Source organism: Gymnoscopelus microlampas (assembly GCF_963454915.1).
Source record: "Gymnoscopelus microlampas genome assembly, chromosome: 7".
Classification (NCBI taxonomy): domain Eukaryota; kingdom Metazoa; phylum Chordata; class Actinopteri; order Myctophiformes; family Myctophidae; genus Gymnoscopelus; species Gymnoscopelus microlampas.
The window spans coordinates 25,980,907-26,001,857 of record NC_139944.1 but is presented as its reverse complement, the minus strand read 5'-3'; the positions used below and the strand labels follow the sequence as shown (position 1 = coordinate 26,001,857).

General features: G+C 40.7%; 1 protein-coding gene across 5 annotated transcripts; it reads left to right on the top strand.

Annotated features, from left to right (window-relative positions):
- Positions 1 to 2,579: 2,579 nt before the first annotated feature.
- tfap2c (transcription factor AP-2 gamma (activating enhancer binding protein 2 gamma)) lies at positions 2,580 to 15,498 on the top strand. 5 transcript variants are annotated; one of them, XM_084063150.1, is made up of 8 exons: positions 2,580 to 2,664; positions 6,609 to 7,079; positions 7,369 to 7,420; positions 8,800 to 8,871; positions 9,806 to 10,028; positions 11,466 to 11,584; positions 13,157 to 13,298; positions 13,599 to 15,498. In XM_084063150.1, the coding sequence occupies exons 1-8, from the start codon at positions 2,635 to 2,637 to the stop codon at positions 13,885 to 13,887; spliced, it is 1,398 nt and encodes a 465-aa protein (XP_083919276.1). In that variant the 5' UTR covers positions 2,580 to 2,634; the 3' UTR covers positions 13,888 to 15,498. The 5 variants fall into 5 exon arrangements, with proteins under 5 accessions (XP_083919276.1, XP_083919274.1, XP_083919275.1 ...); XM_084063148.1 differs by having other exon boundaries at positions 8,800 to 8,892; XM_084063149.1 differs by lacking the exon at positions 2,580 to 2,664 and adding an exon at positions 5,062 to 5,507.
- Positions 15,499 to 20,951: the final 5,453 nt, after the last annotated feature.

The following is a 20,951-nucleotide window of genomic DNA, read 5'->3' as shown; positions in this document are numbered from 1 at the left end:
TTAGACTCTCAGACCCAAAACTTAGAATATATCTTCTACATTCTCTAATTGTGTAGACTTCTTGTACATTAAGTAATGCAGATATCTAACAATAATTTAACTCTTGAGAGTGTAAAATGAAACCAAATGGTTTCATTTTACACTCAAGAGTTAAAGGGTCCATTTGGTTATGAACTCTCCCATCATTTAGCTGGGGACCACCTGGAACCCCCTCAAGGATCACTAGTGGTCCCCGGACCACTGGTTGAGAACCACTGGTTTGCGCAATGATAACAGCAGTAATGTAAAGATCCCACCAAAAGAGGGCAGCAGAGACTCAGTCATTTTACCCTGTGAGTTTTAGCAAGACTTGATACTTATCCTCCACAGAAATCTGTACCAGAGAGAACTGCATGTTTCTCATTAAATGAAAGCTACACCATAAATAATCCAATCATTGTGGCCGAAGATTGAAAATAAACTCCTGTCTTTATTCAGCTGCATCGCCTATCATGTTTTATTATTGTTTGTTGTTATAGTTTTCTCCGCTTTTTCTATATAGCTACGCCTATTATTGTAGGCTACATAATATATGTATGTGTTCTTCTTTTATTGCTATTTGATCTTAGTTGTGTCTGGGGGAATTGATTTTGTCTCACTGCACCATTCAAAATGAGGGTTCTCCCTCAATGCGTTTTACAAGGTTTTAAATACAATTATATTTTTGTATAATGCCTACTTTTGAACTGCAGTCTACATACCTATGTTTCACAAAAACGTGTGTGTAATTAAGACAGATTCACATGTTTGACATAGCAGGTACAACTGGGTTGCTCAATAGTTTCAATTTAAGATAATATAGTTCATAAATAGACCAACATCCTAGGCCCAAAAATATAAGCACTTCCTTATGTATATTGCTTTGCTTTTGAATATTAGGAGAGTAGTAGGCCTATTCATATTGTAAAACTGGGTTGAAGCTATAGGCCTATACTTAAAGTTATTTTAAGCTACCTGTTTAAATAAATAGAATAATCTAATCTCTAATCCACGTGTTTGTGGGACCATCATAATTGCTATACAAATTGCTTCAATTTCTTGATTGTTCTATTAATAAAAACAGAAATGTAGGGTTGAATTTTCTTACTTATAACCTAATAATAATTAACAGTTAATTAACCTTTTTTTCAGAAACTCCGAGCCTTGCCAAGACTGTCATGTCTGTCATTTTGACTGTTTTCTTTCACGTATGTTTTCGTATATTTATTGTTTTGAATAATATCCTATATGTATCTTATAGTTATAACAGATGGCAGAACAGAAAAATCGTATATGCTTTAAAGGAGTAGTTCACCCATAAATTCAAGGCTTCACGGGGCGTGTAATTGATAGAACATATTGAGTACTTTTTGGGGTGAACTACTCCTTTAACCCTTAATTCATCTTTAAAAATACCTCAGTTTGAGAAACGTCTCTTCAACTATGCTCCATGCATTGGCTATTTATCCGTTTTACAAGCCTATTCATAAAATGGCCTATATTCATTACTAACCAAATTATGTCTTTTTTTCCCTCTCCATTTTTCTTTTTATATTTTGTTGCATAGGCTTTACAGTCAGGCTTGTGAAATTAGGATTTCCTGTTTGTTCATTTCAGAAGTGTTTAATTAACCTTTGATTAGTGGCAGATTAAAAGCTCTGTGTATTAAGGTAAGTTACGTTTATTTCAAGAAAATGCGATGTGGAAGCTTCGCTCTCAACAAGCACATGGCAGAAGACACTTTGATCTGTTCATTAGTTTAAGCTAAAGTATTTGGGAGATCAGATAACAACAGCCATTTTAGGCCTAAAAAGCTTCAGTGGCTTTTGAAAGCAGATTCTTATGGTCAGCCCCAGGCAATGTTGTCTTCAAGGGTGGGATTACCTCACCTTAACATTTCTCAATGCTCCTTCAAACCCTGCAAGGAATATTTTAACCCTTTCTCACATCAATAATATGTTCATATGGCAATAAAAAAACATTTATTGGAAGGTTTGTTAAAAGTCCTGTAAACCTGAATGTGTGTGTTTTTTTGTAATATAAAAAAGAACACAATTGGGCCTCCCATCTCATCAGCAGCCTATGTCATTTGTCAATTTAATTCAATTCAAATGGGGCTTTATTGGCATGAGAAAACATATGTTTACATTATTAAACCAAGTGTCAAAATATGACAAATAACAGTTGAAAAAAACAAACAGAAAATGGGAAAATAATCTACAGTTGGAGGTGGTAATTGTGTTAATTCATTTGACAATAGTCATTGAAAGCATCTATCTTTTGAATGATGTATCTAGGCCTACAAAATGAAAATGTACATTGCATCACTCCATATAACTGTCATCAAAGAAGTCTCTATAATAGAAGAGCTAGAGAGCTATAAATAATGAGATGCCTCCCCCAGCTCACTGCTTGTAGATCGCCTATTCTCTACCTCTCCGCAAAAGGGCTCCGACTCAGGTGTATAGTTCCACGGGAGGGCGCATGCGTAGTGCGCGTCGTGGGCACCAGGTGAAGTCAGTCAGCAGCGGAGTGAAGAGCTCAGTGATTTCACTCGTTCTCTGGAATTATACTGTCTGCAGCTAAACTGCTGCTGCGGATCAAGGCTTATACAATATGTCTTTACTGGAGAGGATAGACTGGAGGGTGAGTTGACTTTATTCATTCAACATCAACAGTAGCTATTGTATTGTCCGCCTTCTCATGCCTATTTGTGACTTTTTGGAGGTATATTGGTTATATTATAGGCTATTCACCTGTTTCTCTGATCACTCCGCGCCGTATAGGCTAGTAGGCCAGTGGGCTGAGAAAAAGCCTATTAAAAAAGAATAACACACTTTGAAGTGTAATGGCAGCAGTGATAGCTGTCTGCCTTTCTACCCGCTCTTTAATTCGTTTTTAATCAGGGTATCCCTTAAAATATCAGGTCTATTATTAGTTACTTGATTTGTTTTTTCCCCTTCTAGCCAAATAATGGTTTGCAGTGCATGTTTGAAATAGTGTGTGTGATTGGATATTTTATTAGACAGAACTGAAAACAGCACAGCCATGCAATACACTTGGTCTAAAAGGATTTACACAAAAAAAGTCCTTGTTGACTTGTTTCCATTGAGGTCCTTTATATTCAATTCGTAATAGTACAAATGTAGTACAAATGTGTAATAGTAGTGTAATAACATTACACGTTATTACTTAATTGGGTTTATATAGTAGCTTTGACGATCTGTAACGTCAACTATTGTGGGATTTCTTTTTTTTTTTAATTCAACCTCAGCAGCGTTCAGGTCCATCCCTGAGCCATCATGGTGTCTGATCTGTCTCAATGCATTGCCATTGAGCTGACAAGCTGTTCACATCATCGGCGTCCGACCACGCGTGTCTAACTTCGTTTAAGTCTGCTCTGATTCTAATATAAAGATCATTTAATCAGTGAGCATTGGTTTCTGCTTCACGTCACAACGGAACCAAGAACGAACACGCACGTTAATCCACTGTCGCTGCTTCAGGTCCTGTAGTTCCCATGGACAGACGCAACAGGCTATTATCCCTAAAAATCCCATGTATCTGACAATTAATCTGCACGAATTATTACGGCCAGTCATAAATATGCTATAAAATGTATAATATACATTATGCGATTAAAACAAAGATAGAACTGGTTGTTGATGTTTATCAATAACTGCAGTGCTAATCTTGTATGAAGGAAAATAGTGTGTGTGTGTGTGTGTGTGTGTGTGTGTGTGTGTGTGTGTGTGTGTGTGTGTGTGTGTGTATATATATATATATATATATATATATATATATATATATATATATATATATATATATATAATAGCATTAGCCTAATATTATAGCCTATATATAGGTCTATATAATTTAGGTGGTGGGTGGGTGGGTGTGCCAAGTTATAAAAAACTGCTGGAAGCTTTTGTTATAAACAAACAAGATGAGACAACTAAAAACTGCTTTTGTTATCAAAACAAACACGAAAACTAACAATGGCAACGTCTCTTTTTAACAATAAATAAATTCCACTGTCACCCCCAGTGGGTCCTATACATATCAATGGTTCAAAGCAGACATTGTTTTGGACATGGCGGAGCTCCACCAAAAATGTTAATTAAGGTAAGAAAGAGATGCTGTGTTGAGATCCCTTGAGCTTCACTGGTTCCTGAAAGAACGATGCTGCTATAAGCCCTCGGGTTTATTTATTGGAATTCGGAGGCACCAAACCAACACCCAGCATGTGTGTGTTATGGGTTAATTTGAATAAAAGTCTAAAAACAATGATTATCGTTTAGGGTTCTAATTGCACAGCAGCGGAGAAAATTTCATTCGCTGTTGGCAACTGTAGCTATCTAGCGCCTATCCCCCAGGTAAAAATAGAATACACGCATTTTTCATTTAAGCTGATAAAACTAATATTAACACCTTTACTAATATTTCAAAAGACTCTAAATGGTTATATATTATTGTTATTATTATTAGCGTTGTTGTTGTTGTTGTTAATATTAGGCTATTACCGGTATTATTAGCATTATTTAAGTAGGCTACTTGCTACATGACTAATGCTATTAATTTAATTTATATTACAGCTAAATATCAATATAAGTAACTGATTACAGTCATAGAACATTTTAGATTGTTTTAAATGTGGTTTGGTTTGATATTAATAGCAGATGTCCCAGAGGTTACAAATAGGCAACATAACTATTTCGTTATTTCACGTAATTTTGTAAATTATTATTATTCATATTATTATTATTATTCATATTATTATTATTATTCATATTATTATAATTATAATTATTACTATTATTATTATTGAGCATGGCATGAGACGATATTTCTTCCTGGAAATATTTCTTCCCGAAAACTACGAAAACTAGTGAGCAAGACGGACAGAAATATAATTGGCCTCTATGCTCCGCCAATAACCAATCAACAAAGTTTTCATATTCAGTGACATCATCACGACAGCAACGCCCACCTCGTAGAGACCTCATGCCTGCACCAAGGTTCAGCAGGTCCATGGTGGGTGTCAGTAGGGACTGCACTGTAGTAAAGGACTGAACATAACTGCTTTGTCCATGAGAGGGAGTCGAGTTTCTTTACATGCAACCCTGTCTCTGCAGCTTCAGATCAGAACAGAGCAGCAGCAGAAGTACATCCAGCATCGGGCGGGGAGAGAGGAGGAATATTTCTTGACAACTACTCTCCCATAGTTAGTTGGCGTAGATTTATGTATGCAGTCCCAAAAAAGTCCTTCAGAGCAGAAAGAAAGTCACTTCGCAAATTGCTCGACTACAGCTGAAGAAAACAATTCATGATTTCTACTAAGAAGCGGTTCGTTTCATACCTGGAATAATAATAACACCTTTTTTTGACGACAAGCGCTTGTTGATTCTTGGAAGAGATTTTGTTCTCTGTCAGAAGAAGCGATGTTGTGGAAACTAGCAGACAACGTCAAGTATGAGGATGACTGTGAGGTGAGTTTCGACCATAGAGTTATAGGGTTTCGACCGATCGGGCACATCATGCCATGGAAATGAGAAATATAAGGGTATTTTTTTTGTTTAACGTAGGTCGAGCAACAGTTTGAAATTAATGGCAAGTAGCTCATGTATTTCTTCATTTATTTTTCATTCACAAATGGGAAATTGGAATCCCAGAACACATCACCTACGGATCTTTCGCGTGAGAAAGTGGGACTAAAGCCGTTTGTTAAAATAATAGAGAGAGAGAGAGAAAGAGAGATGTAAATTAAACGGACATAGGTCTATTACTGAAGTAGGCGACAGAGAAACGTCCACCAATTATCATTATTGTTACATTAATAGGCTATTATTATAATATATATATATTATTGTTATTTCATGTTTTTACAAGTGGAAATGCGCGCCCTGTGCGCGCATTTCCACTTGTAAAAAGTGAAATAATTATTAAGAAAAACATAAAAATAAATACATAATAATAATGTAATAATATGATAATAAATAATAATAGACTATGTAATGCAATATAGTGTGTGTACTACTATTTTACGTGGCTAATAGTTCTACTGAAGTTTGTTGGATGGCCTTTTCATAATACAACTTTTTAAATTTCCTAATAAGGAGGACGCCTTCATAAATCAGAAATTAAGTTGGTTACAAAACTTTTTTTTTTTTCTTTTTTTTTATCTGACTGAGATGCACCCTAGGGTCCCTATAAGCTACCTACTGACATCTTGTACGCAATAAATGACATGTCGGCCATTTTATTATCACCTTCATCAGCACCTGGTTGGATATAATAGTCCAGTGGTTCCCAAACTTTTTTAGCTCGAGACCCCAAAAGAGAAATGTGACGTCTGCCCACCCGGAAACCCACACTTTATTTTATTTATTCATTACATTATTTTGAAAAATCATTGAATTTGTTTTGAATTCATGAAAAATGTCGATTTCTTAGGATTTTCTTTAATGTTTTGAAATGGACTCGTGATCGATAAAAATGTGCCCGCAACCCACAAATGGGTCCCGACCCACAGGTTGAGAACCACTGTAGGCCTAATAGTCAATGTATTTATTTTATCCCCCCCCCCCCAGGAAAGGCACGATGGCAGCAGCAACGGGACCCCCAGGTTGCCTCACCTCCCTGCGGTCAGCCAGCACCTCTACAGCCCGTCTCCCTCCCTCTCCCACTCGGTCAGCTCGGACTTCCAGCCCCCCTATTTCCCACCACCCTACCAGCCTATTTCATACCCGCAGTCCGGCGACCCCTACTCGCACCTCGGCGACCCTTTCAACATCAACTCCCTGCAGTCGTCCAACCAGCAGCAGTCGTGGCCCGGCCGGCAGGGTCAGGAGGGACTCGGGGGTCATCATGGCGTCAGGTCGAGCGGCCTGGCCAGTCAGATCCTGGGCCTGCAGGACGGAGGCTCTTCCTCCGGGGTGGTGAGGAGAGAGGGCTTCCGCCGGCCGGAGCTGCTGCCTCCGCACGTTCACAACATGGACTCAGTGATCAGTGATGGGAATATGGGCATGCACGACATGGGCCACGGATTAGACGACGTCCAGGTGAGTCCAATATACTCTTGAGTGTTTGTTTGTTTATATTTATTTAGGCCTATTTATTTATAAATTAGTCAAATGTGCTGTTTTGTGTGAAGTCTAATGGTATCACTTTTAGTTTCTTCCTTTTTTTTCCTCTGTTTCTTCAACACGTAAGCATGCATTCATAGCCAATATGGGGAAAGCTGTCTTTGATATTATTTTACTTTTTTATTTTATTTTAATCTTAAAACAGCATATATAAATATATGCCTGCCTAATGTCTTACTGTTAATCTTCTTTTTCATTTTATCAGCATGTAGATGACCACAGTATTATAATGGCAGACCAGACAGTCATCAAAAAAGGTGAGTTACATTTTATATTATGAAAGCAGTTAATGCAGGTTAAACAAAAAAAAAGAAAATGTCAGGGGTTGAAATGAAGGCATATGTACAGGTCTTTCTTTGTGCAATAAGTATCAAACAAGGATGCAATGATAACGGGAAGGGATTGGAAATTTACTGTAAGGACCATACTTTCCACTACCCGTGTATTTGGAAACGTAAAAATTATTTGTACAGTGGCATGTCAGGGCATTCAATCTGAGAACACAGCAAAGGAAAGGAGGAGTGCTGTATTTGTACTTGCACTGCATACAGTACTAATCCTCGTTGCCATCTGATGCACTTAACTAAGCTTGGTGTGATCCTTAGTCTATTCTAGTGTTGAAGGTGTTTGAATGGATGCCCAGTGGGAAGAAAAGATCCCTTTCAAAAAATGGCAGTGTAGCTGACAAGACATGGAAGTTGAGCAATCGTACTAACAACCCCTGTGTTGAGAAGAGAAAGCTTTGGTTTATGTTTAAGTTGATTAAGCTGGCACTCGCAACTCTTTTCAGCTGAAGTTAACAGCAATTTTGTGAGTTGATCTTGAAGCTGCAGCCCAACGCTGCAGAACCAGCTTTTTGCTGGGGTGTGGCATTAAGCTTTGCCTGTGTGGAGGACAGTTCAGTAATTTGTTGGGACATGAATTATTCCGAAAGAATAAACGAGGATTTAGGCTGTGTTGTACGACAAAACATTTTTAATTTTAATTTTGCTGTCATCCTTAAACAGACTTTTGAGCCAGAGTGAGATCACCTTTTATGAGATCAACATTTATGTATTACTCGGCTCTGTAACCTTACAAAAAAACATATATGTCAGTATATCAATATAATATCCCATACCTCATTTATCATTCACCACAAATCCTTATGTATTCCATTATCATGCTAAATAAATAATTTTGGTTTCTCATTTAATTCATATTGCCCCCGGACATACATATTTACTAAGATATATCCGCTTGACAGAAAAGGAAAGAAAAGAGCAATTAATACTACGAGGCATATTCAGTCAGTGACAGTTTGCATAGCACAATAAACAAACCAGTCCTTGTTGCGGAAATCTGTGATTGCTCAAGGGCATGCTGTAGGCAAACTGGAGTTTACATTTGTAAACAACAGCATGTCACTCCTTAGCCATGTGCCTCAGACGCTAATTATTTTCATGTCATTATAGGGGAAAACTGTCAAACATTGACGAGCATTTTCACAAATAGCAAATCTACAAGCTCACTTCGCGTGGCGATGTGACGCGTTGTGAGCTTGTAGATCAGCTATTTTCCACTGTTCGTCGTACAACAACGTATACAGGGCCTAAGTAGTTAAAACGCTCATGTGACTGTGTGATTTTTGTCTCAGTATTAGGACTACGAGGTGGCAGAAACCTTGATCGCTTACAGAGGACTTGTTATCAGGGGGGCATTCTTGCGGGTGAGGATGAAGAGAGTTACAGTACGTTGTGTAGTGTGCTTTATTGTTTTGTTTGTCCGGTGATTCTGTCCAGTGCATTGTTGTGGGGGTTTTGAACGTTGACCCTCTGACCCAAAAACTCACCCATATTAGGTTGTCCATTGAAACGCATAGACATTGTGGAATGGCTAGAGCCAAAGCGACCCCTGTGCATCATTGTTTATTGTTTATGTGGATCCCTGTGCATCATGAGACACCAAGGCGTAGTAGCATAATGTGGACGAGGATCTGTCTGTGTGTGTTTAGCTGTTTTTGTGGAGGGTGTGTGTGGAATGAGGGACTTTCAGCTGTTTAAACCTCAGTGAACCTATGTTGGGAAAACCATGACATTTCGCAAGCCTCGCGAGTTACTTCTATTGTTCTCCGGAGCATACTGTACATTTGCCCCAGTGTACTGTAAGTAAAGGACATAGTTTGACTCATAACTGTGCAGAGTGGCATACTCAGCTTTGAGCTTGTCTCTCCCAAAACCCAGTTATACAAACACTAACAACACTGTGGAGGTTAAGGGTTCACATACTTAGAGCTGTGGTTCTCAAACCTTTTCGAGTCAAGGACCCCCAAATTGATATATATTTGGCTGCGGACCCCCATCTGAAAAGAGTTTGTGCCAGGGACCCCCAGAAGAGAAGATTTGTGTTACAAATGTTCGCTTTAAAAAATATATATATTCAAAAATGTGCACAAATCTTCAAGATTTTTCAAAAATAGCAGATCTACAAGCTCATAGTGCGGCATGAAGTGGCGCGCTATGAGCTTGTAGATTTGCTATTTTTGAATAGCCAAAGTATAAAATTGTGCTATATTAACAAATGTAGCTTGGGACCCCCTGGCACCCACCCAAGGACCTTCTTCTCCTTTCAGCTCGCTCACCTTCTCTTCACCTCTCTTCCAGGTCCCGTCACTCTTCCCAAAGGAAACGCCATGGGTCTTCCCTTCCAGAAGGAGTCTCTCCTGGGCATGGTGTCCAATCCCACAGAAGTGTTCTGCTCCGTACCTGGTCGCCTCTCCCTGCTCAGTTCCACCTCCAAGTACAAGGTGACTGTGGCTGAGGTCCAGAGACGCCTGTCGCCCCCAGAGTGCCTCAACGCCTCACTACTGGGAGGGGTTCTACGCAGGTGAGACCTCGAATGTTATCAAAAAGACACCGAAATGGACTGATATTACTGCCCAGTGCCCACAGAGGTTTTGATGTCTCTAATGTATCGGCTGTATTTAATCTTCATTATAGGCCGCATGTAGTCTATTAACCAATTAACGTACCATAGACATGCAAGATGAGAAGCAATTGGGTACTGATTCAGTACAACTGACTGGGTTTCTTTTTACCATTTCATCACTTTCCACTGCATCTAGATGTTCTCAGAAACTGAAGCAATACTCATTATTGCTGTTATAATCTGGTGTCTACTCTGCATTTTGTGGCAGCATTTTCTGAATATATAGTTTGGCGCATCAGTTTTTCTTTGCAATATTTGACGTTTTTTTGCGTGGTCTGAAAATGTGTCTTTTTGCCTCCTTTGGGGATAGTAATAACACTTGGCAGTAATGTGAAAGACGGGTTGGTATGCAAATGATTGTATGTTGTATTGGTTGTATCTATTCTGTTCATGTTTGCACTGCACAGTGTATGTGTGTTCAAATTGCAAGAGAGTAGCTGACCTTATGGCCAGAGCAACCATGGACCAGAGTTGTTCTCTGCAGGGAGTGCAGTGCATGATTGCCACTTGTGTGTTAATGCTAACACAAGATATTCGTTCACACACAAAAACACAGACATTTTTAAGTAGGTCGTATAGCTATTGGGGGGGGGGGGGGGGGGGTTGGGGGGGCTAGTGGAGGGCACCAGAAAGAGAAGAGGAATAAGAGATGGGGGCAGTCTTTCTCTCACGCTCAACACACACACACGCATGCGCGTACACGTCTCTGGAGATGCTGGTTCTCTCACCTGCCGTAGAGTGGGAGAGCCTTTCTATCAGTCAAAAAAAACAAATAGGCTACAGCAAGTGGGGAATTTGTGCAATGTATGTGTGATGTCGCTGCTTCCATTTGTGCTGAAGCATCATTGGCGTCAGGTTTGTTTTGGTCAGGAGTGGTATCCGGGCCTGTTCGTGTTTGATTTATTTGTTTTCAAAAGTGTATGATGAGCCCTCGTTCAGGGGTGACTGCTCTGGGCGAGGTCTCCTCTGACAGGCTATTTGAAAGCACTTCAAACTCTTGAGTTTGGCTGAATGTGGAATGTAGTTAGGCAATGGTTAAAACATCTGTAATGGAATGTGTCCATTCTGTTCTGTGTCCCCTGCACTGCAATGTCCTGAGTTTCAATGTAGCGCTGTGTGTAGAAATGGACGATAAGTGTCAATTTTTACACAATCACAGAGTTAACAAAATTGGACAAAAGATATGCTAAAACTAATGGAATGTGGCAATACCATAGGAATTTCACCCGCCCCCCTAAAAAACAACTATACTTTAATAACTATAGTCTAATCTGAACAACAGTGAAAAAAAGAATAATATGTGTATATAATATATTTTTTATTCCTCTTCCACAGAGCCAAGTCAAAGAATGGTGGCCGTTCTCTGAGAGAGAAGCTGGACAAGATTGGACTTAATCTGCCTGCTGGGAGAAGGAAGGCAGCTAATGTCACTTTACTGACGGCACTAGTAGAAGGTATGAGCTGTCACTCAGTACTTTGCATATTTGCTTAGGATAATTTCTATCACTGGGAATGCAGGCCAATTATGCAACATGTGTAAAATATTACCCTGCTTCAAACATAGCATGCATAATGACCGTATGCTACACCCAGGGCGAAGAGGTTCTGTCTATGATTGAGATATTAATGCAAATAAAGGTTAAAGGTTTCATGTTTATTACCATACTATGTCAGTAATATTGTGCAGTGGAGCTGCCCTGTGTAATTATTTGTGACATTTAATCTGTCAGTAGCAGCTGTAGCTATTCTTCCGATCCTGTGGTGATTGTCTAAATTTGGAGTCAATGACTGAGCTATGTCTGTCATCTGTCTTTGGACATCACAGCAGATATCAAGGCAGAGATTACTTGTTTATTTTCTGTCTTACTCTGTGACTTAATAGGTTAGTGGTTATCTGTGCAAGACCTGAAAAGTCAACAGTACAGACCTACAAAAAAATAAGCTTCTGTGGATTGCTTTCCGAATAGTGTAGTCGTTGTGACATTATTTGATGCACACAGACAACTAAAATACTGTATCCAATCTCAGTTGGATTTATTTCTCCTTCACATGTCTGGGACTTGTAAAATTGCCCATATTCTAACATCTGTCTCAGTGATGTGGATTTGAATTCAGACACCTAAACTGTAAACACTTAAATGCCTCCATTGCTAAAACAGCCCCATCAGTCATACCTGGGCTAGACAATGACGCATCGCCATGTTCGTGATATCACTTCAATCACGTCAACCTGCCCCAGGCTAAACCAGAATATATATATTTTTTTATTTTCTCTCTCCGCAACTCTAATCTTTATAAATGGTCTGATGGTTCTGTGTAGGAGAATGACTGGAGGCATGTGTTATTTAGAGACCTTCAAAGCTGAATTAAGGCTTGTTATCCTGTGAACAGCTCGCCAGGAGGGCCGGCTGACCTTAAAGCTTGTGCTTCTGAATAGGCGTCCGCATCCTCCAGTGATGTGCGTGTCTATCAATAAGCAGCGCTGTTGGCGCCACAGGCTCTCACCACTTGCATGCAGCCCACATAAATCCATTATGACCATGCAAGTCAAGTTGCCCTAAAGATGGGGATATATTCATCTCGCTAGCACTTCCTCCCCCGAGCAAGAACACTGAGCACAGCTGATCATTCTGCGCTGCTCAGCCGCCTCATCAGCCTCTAAATGGGTTGCCGCTGTTAGCGGAATGTCTGGCCAAATTGATGAGGTCTGTTGTCTGCCTGGGACACGGCACCATCCTAATCCTTTGTCCAGCGGGCCCAAGGACATGCGGTGATGATGAATGTTAATGTTAATTACCTAAATTTCTAATTTCTCTGCGGCTACGTATAGCAGAGGAGTTTTTGGAGCACACACTAATGATAAGGCTTTTATGGCCTTGAGAAGCGAGCCCCCAGTGTTGTTTCTCTCAGTGTTTTCTTGGCATCATGGAACATTCTTGGTTTTTTTCCAGGGATTGGGTTTTTCTGTGATTAGTCTGTCATTTTATATTACAATATGTATATTTTATTTTTTTGTTTTCCAATAGGTGAAGCGGTTCACTTAGCGAGGGACTTTGGCTACGTGTGTGAGACCGAATTCCCGGCAAAAGCCATCGCTGAGTACCTGGGCAGGCCGCACGTGGAACGCAACGAGGTTAACTCTCGCAAGAACATGCTCCTCGCCGCCAAGTAAGTGTCAAACTCCTCTCTTGATGGTGGGATCTAATCTGCATAAGAGCCTCTAGCTATTTCTTTCCATCCTAAAGCAGTAGGCACTGCCAAGTTTTGATTCAGTTGACAGATCAAGATTTTTCACAAAGATTTTGTTCATTCGCTGATTGTTTTAGCATCTTAATGATTTTATTACTTATTAGCTACGGTTTAGAGAACTGTGTCAGTTGAATCACTAGATGATAGAGAATAGACTTCGACTTTCACATCCAGTACAAGTTATAACACCATTGTATTTGACATCTTTCCCCCTTTCAGGCAAATCTGTAAAGAGTTCACTGACCTGCTCACACAGGACCGCTCGCCCCTCGGAAACTCTCGGCCCGCACCCATCCTGGACCCCGGCATCCAGGGCTGCCTTACCCACTTCAGCCTCATCACCCACGGGTTCGGCTCACCGGCAATCTGTGCCGCCATGACCTCGCTGCAGAACTACCTGAACGAGTCGCTCAAACAGGTGGACAAGATGTACCTGAGCAGCGACAACCAAGGCTCCTCGGACAACGGCAACAAATCTAACGACAAAATGGAGAAGCACAGGAAATGAGACTTTAAGGAAGAGTGTTAATGAACTTCAGAGCCCTCACCCTTCAATCTATTTTACCCCCGTCACTCACTTCACCCCCTGTCCCCCTTGTCTGTCACCTTTTGGACTATTTTTAAATTGCTATTTAGTTTTGGCATTTTGGTCACAGTAAAAAAAAAAAAGTGTGTGTGTGGTGTCACACTGTTGAATCTACATATTATTCATTAAGCATTTGTTTGAGGATTTCTGAGAACTTGTTACAGCCAGTAAAATCCTCAGTCAAATTAACAATGAGGTATCTTCAGTGGTGAATCAAAGTTGTCAGTACCATAGACATTAAAGTATAGATGGGTCATAAGCATCCTACTTCCAGCCACCTACTTGGTTGGGGTGCCCGTTGGCGGTTATTGCTATGGAGTGTTGCTATCCATCACATCTTCACCACATATGGAACAAACGCGTTACGGATGCCCCCCCCCCCATGGACTGATTACTTCTGCATTGCTATGAATGGAAGTGTCCCTCCTATACATTTATTTCTATGATCAGAACGCCCAGCTGACTGGTCATGAAGCGAGAGCTTCATTCAGCAGGACTCCACATCACAGAGTCTGTAGAACACTACTCAGTGGCCGGTCTGTTGATGCCAGAACACAACAGAACAGAACAGAAAGCAGACTGTATTTTTCTCCTTCTTCCCAGAGGACATCATTTCAAGATGAGTTGCTGTGGCTGTGAATTCCTCTCCGATTTGTACCCCCCCCCCCCCCTTCTCCTCAGTCTGGAGGCAAATCCACTGATTTCCTGTCTCTTCTGTGGTGCTCACATCCCATTGGACTTCCAACAGAGACTTTTCTTTTTAATATGGGAAAGAGAGACGAACTTTTGCTTAATTCTTTTCCCCATGTGTGCTTGTGATTTTCTCTCTCTCTTAATTTTCACAACACCAAGATAGGTCCAGTATTATCGCTTTGCTTTGTTCATGGCAGTTGTTTCATATCTTAGGCCTGAATGACTGGAGAAAAGAAAAGAAAAAACATTGACAATTTGCTTGTCACTCAGTCTGCATTCCCCCAGAAACCAGAGTGTTTAAAAGACAGTTTATCATGCAAGCCTTTTCAGTGTTCGTATGGCTTAAAGGCAGAGCAGTGCTTCCATTTTCCTCTGTATTTAAAACCCGTCTAAAAAGAACTGCTAGAGTATACCTTAGTCCATTGGATATGTGACACCTTTAGTACTAAAGAACCCTATGTAGATGTCAACCAACCAGCCAATTCAGTCCTGCCAGTGTATGTATGTGTATGAGAGTGTGTGCGTGCGTGCGTGCGTGCGTGTAAATGTATATATTTCTTTCTTTTAAAACAAAAACAAAAAAGTGTTTCTAATTAGACATTGAATTACAAACATAGGATTTTATCCAGTATCTTGTCCTGAATGTAAATATTTTCTAATTTATGTTGTAATTTAATGGGCTTGTGTAAATAATGGTATCATTCTGGTGTATGGTTTTTATGATGTGTTAAACTTTTATAAATGGGTTAGTTTTTTATCAGGTAGAGGTTAGGAGGTGGGTATGACATACTTTTTGAAAATGTGTAAAAAAGGAAAAAATAATAAAAGACTCAACCCTGACCTTGCTAACAATTCAGTTATTTTGCCCGCACACACACGTGTGCACGCACGCACACACACACACGCACACGCACACGCACACGCACGCACGCACACACACACACACACACACACACACACACACACACACACACACACACACACACACACACACACACACACACACACACACACACACATACAGAGAGAGAGGGTTTGTCAATAGGTAGTGACAGTGCGTGGAACTTCTTTTGAGGGCCTAGTCATGGGTTTGAATATTCTATTAATAAACAGCAAAGACAAAATCCCAAACTAATGGGAACAGTGGCCATCATTATCTGCTCTCATGTAGCCACAGAAGTAGACTGTGTGAACGAGGAGTCCACAAAAGCATGTGATGTGTGAAGACATGTTGAGCTAAGAGCAGAAAACAACCCTTCATTTAATAAGATGGAGTGAACCTGTAGTCAACCCATCCTGTCCCATATCTAGAGTCTTTGACAGTTTGAATTTTTAAACCAGTGGTAGCCAAACGGTGTGCCGAGACAAATCCAGGTGTGCTTTTGGATGTTTGTGAAAACCACACATTATTTACAACTATACAAAAAGTTGTAAGTTAACTTTAATTTATAATTGTGTGCGCACTCATCTACCAATACAGAGGCAAATTATAGACCCAAACATTTTCAACATGGCATCCCTATTTTGGTCATGTCATTATGGGTGAAAATATTAAATTGTAGTTTAACATTTCAAACATAGCCCTGCGTTGAAAGCTTGTAGATTCTCCCAGTGTTTCTATCTGTGCAGGTGTGTTCTTGTGTCGCTGTGTAAATTAGGTCTTCCCGTACCTGGGCTGCCAGTTTCACAACAGCAGAGGACAATTCCTTTGAAGTGTGTGAGAAACAGAGGGGATGGAAAATGCGGATGGACTCGACGTGTTGAGCAAGGCTGCTTAATCATCACTTTACTCAGCCCGTCCCTGCTGATTCATGTGGCTTGTCTTTGTTTATGTTTAAAAAAACGAAATTCCCCCCGCCCCCCCTACACCAACGTAACACATCTAAGTTGGATTTGTCACACAGCAGAATTTATGAGTACACCAAGTTCTGCTCCAGCTATGACGGACTCCTCCACAAAACAGATTTATTGCAGAATGTCCGTATTCGTATTGCACTTCATTGAAATGTAGGCATTTTGTGTGTATACAGACACTGCTTCACTGCTTTGTGCGTCAGTCAGGTGTTGAGAAATGTTTTTTAAGCGGAACGCACTTCTGTTTCCAGTGAAGGTGATTCAAAGCCATGAATGTTATATAAGCCCCCCCAACCCACCCCACCGCCACATTATCAGTGCCAGGTTTATGGCAATAGCACATAAATATGACACACCGATTGCGCTGCTATTGAGATCAGCAGGCTAAAGCAGTAGTCGACTGGGCCTCGACCGAGCTGCACTCTACTGGAAAAGAGGCATCTACAGGAGTGTGTCATACTCATCAGACTAACAAGTAGCAGCCTCTCCCCTCTCAGAACCTGTCTAACCAGAACTGTCAACCTGGTGGCTCACAGCCCTGCCAGCGGTTAACTTTAACTGCCTTCAGTTACTCAGATTAAGCTCCTGCATGAGGCTGTGAGAGCATAGAGGAGGTGTAGGACAAGGATGGGGGGAGGAAGGTAGGAAGAAAAGGAGGAGAAGTATCGCTGGGGCTGGGGCGACTTGAGCTGCTTCTCCAAGTGTCTTTGATGACCAGTTCAACATGACCAGTTTAACATCAGGCATGACTTCCCTGCCTTAAAGGCAGAGTAGATTCTCCCGAATAACCCCCCCTCCTCCTACTGTCTCTCTCTCTCTCTCTCTCTCTCTCTCTCGCTCTCTCTCGCTCTCTCTCTCTCGCTTTGTGTCTTTGTCACACTGTTTGTCAGCTGTGTCACATCATGCAGGGTTTTGTTATGAAGCCGTAGCCGCGAGGTATTCGTCGACAAAATGTCCTGTTTACTTTCCTCACCTCTATTGTCTGCAGATCGTATCCCTCAGAGGAAGGTTTGTTGTAGATTTGCACTGTCTGCTGCACAGTGTGTAACTGTGTATGCAGTGTGTCAAAGTTGGATCTGCTCCTCGTTTGGCAGGAGTTTGATGATGCAACAAGTCTTTATTTTGTTTTTTGGCCTCTTTCAGGGCAAAGGAGACTGTTTGACTGTTAAATGTTGTAGACATTTTCTTCCACTTTCAGTCAAAGCAAACCTGAAGTATTAACCACTTAAATCCTATAACCGTATTTATAAAGGGCCTATATACTTACTAGGTCATCTCCTTTTTCCCCTCTACCGTAATCTTGTCGGGGAAAGTAGCTGCACAACTTGTAGATCTGCTATTTCACCAAATGTTCACCCCATAATAGGGATGCTAGGGTTCATGTGGTTAAACAAATACTGAAGCAGGAACACTCACTCCCAACAATGATCTCACCACCAAATCTTACAGTGCGACCAGTAATACTATTGTTTTACTTTAATCAGACTGTAATCTACCGAATCAACATAGCTTAATTCTGATGATTGTTCTTCTTTCTTTTCAAGTAAGGGCAAGATAATAACTGATCCCCCAAAACATTTCCTCTCCTGTTTGTGTGACGGTGTGAGTGATTCACCTCTGATACGCTTGACAGAGATGGGAAAAGTCTCCATATGAAGCAAGCTTGGACTTGCTCAGCTCACCTGTGGCTTTGCCTCCTTGAGAATATCACATGCTCCTTTTATTTTCATGGATCATAACTGACGTGCTAATATAGAATAATCTTTTGATCTCATTAGGATGCCCAGAGCCACTTGTCATCTCTGGATTCACTGAGCTGTAGTAGTCGTATTTCTTGCCAGCTCTGACTGAGTGACCTTTCTATGTAGGTCACGGCGAGTCACGTGATGCCATGAGTTGTTTGTTGGAGACGGAAAACTCAACTCATCACAAAAGACACAGCAAAGTTTTATTTTTATTTTATTTTCCTCCTATATCAGTCCATTTCCATTCTTTATTAGTAAAACAACCCTAATTGAAAACAGCTGTTCCTGTCATCACTCACAGGAGAGAAAGGAGAATAGAGAGAAAAATAAGTGCTGGGAAGCTAAACGCATACAGAGTGTAATGTGAAATAAACAACAAGTCCATAAAAGACAATATTCAATTGTCTTTCACGGACTAAAGATTTCTTATCATGGTGTTTCCACATACTTGGTACATTACTTTCACCCCTTGTATTTTGTGCAACCACTTCCCTTCCCCATTTAAATCTGTTGCACATTAAGGCTCATTTGCAGTCACACTAATCGCTTCTTGCCGTTCCCAACCACCAAAACCACTTTATGAGCTAAGCCCTGGTCCCAACATCCCACGGTACAAGTCACAAGTCATACTGACTACAATAGTCTCAAATCTATAACCAAGGGGTAGAGGTCAACTCAGTTTCAAATTGGCAAACATGGGAGGTGGAGTTTCACTGGAATTCGACACAATTGTCTCTTGATAAATTTCCAGCTGATTAAAAGTGAATAAGACCCTTACATGGTAGTAGACACATATTTCATTTGTACATTTTGAACTTGAACAGATTTTTTTAATTGACCCTGATATAGTCATATCGTGCATGGCACTGGTCAGTTACGAGAACAAGGCAAAAAAATATATAAAGCAAAAACCTTCAGATTTGGTGGCTGTACAATTTGTGTGTGTTGTGTATTGGTACATACAGTATGTATATGTGATGGGCAAGGGGCATTAGGTTGCCGTGAAAGGAACTACAGTTCAATAATGAGAGCACAAAGCAATAACAACGACAAGGGGGCGGGGGACAGCCGTTTGGGAGGGGGGGGGGGGGGAGTTGCCATCTAATCCCTGAGGAAAATGTGGAAGAAATTAATTTTAATTACAAGGTTGAAGCCTGTTTGGGGGTGGGGGTATAGGAGGGGGTTCAAAGGGTGGTGGGAAATGAGGGAGGGTAGATGGTCAGTGATGGAGGGGTGGTCTATAAGAATAAATATGTAAAAGTTCATTGTCATATCAACCCTGTTAATATACTTATTTGGATCTAAATTAATAAAAAGGTTAATATTATGTATCCCCTATTCTCATCATTACAAGCCAATGTCTCATCTCAGCAGATCATGGCCATGGATCTCTCTTGTCTTCTCTCTCACTCTTATTTCATATACTGAAATATAAAATTTGAAAAAAAAAAAACTAAACAAATTAGGCTACAGATATGCTGTATAATATTCTTTGGCTACATTACGGTATATACAGTATGAGGCCAATAAATTAGTCAAAGTGACTCCTGTTCTGTCTAACAGTTCTTGTGGGAATGCTGTGGCCTGTCTGACTTCCTTTTTTCGTCTAGCCACCCAAACACCCCTCCTTCCCATGCTAACACATACTACCAATTAGTCAGCGGCGCAGTCGCTGCCAGTGTCAGACAGGAGGACTACAGGGACCCCCTCCATCCTCACGTACCTCCCCTCTCTCTCTCCCTCTCTCTCTCTCCTCACTCACAGACAACAGATGTCTCGGTTTCTCAGGGAACTCGTGGCTCTCTCCTCTATAGCCTCCAATAAACACTGTGAACCCTCCCCTTCTCCCCAATCCTAACTGGAAATGGGATTTTTTTTGTTTTAGGACAAGTCCCTCTTCTCTCCCTTCACTATTGCTTTGCGAGGGCCCCTGTTCTTCTTTCGTATTTAGCTCGATGCAAAAACAGATAAATTACACAGGATGGTTGACGCCGCGCATCTTCAGCCTAATGAAGAGCATCTGTTGTTTCCCCCTGTACAAATATACAACCAAGTCTTGTTCACCTAGCCTAGAAACAGTAATTGGAACAAGCTGTTTGGTCAACAAACAGTCCTGTAAACACAAACTGTACACTACATATGCTCTGCACTGGGTAGAAATAAATTAAGAAAAGATGGATGGCCATTATTTGTAGCACTATAAAGCCTGATTCGTACTTTGTTGTACGATGGTGTATAAATTAAGAGAGTATTTACTTCATAGTTCCACATTCAATATCAGTGACCACAGGTGCATCTTTCTCAAAACATTATTTTAAGTCCATCGCCATTCAATAGACTTACTTGTGTACCCATGTCCCCCCTTCTAGAAAAGTATTTGTCACTTACTGTTATCACTGTTGATGGGATTATAAATTATGGATTAAAAGGGATTATTGATTTGTCTGTGGCAAACTGTTTCTCAATCCATTATCATTGCCCAGCACATGGCTGATTCCCAAGCCTATACTGTATGGCACTAATAAGTAGCAATGGCTGTAGTGGAGGCCACACATTGACCAATGTCCCCATTAGGCGGAGTGCACAGGGGTTACGGGGACAGTCACCCAGAGGAACCACCTGCTGTCATGCACAATGCTCTCTCTCGCTCTCTCTCTCTCTCTCTCTCTCTCTCTCTCTCTCTCTCTCTCTCTC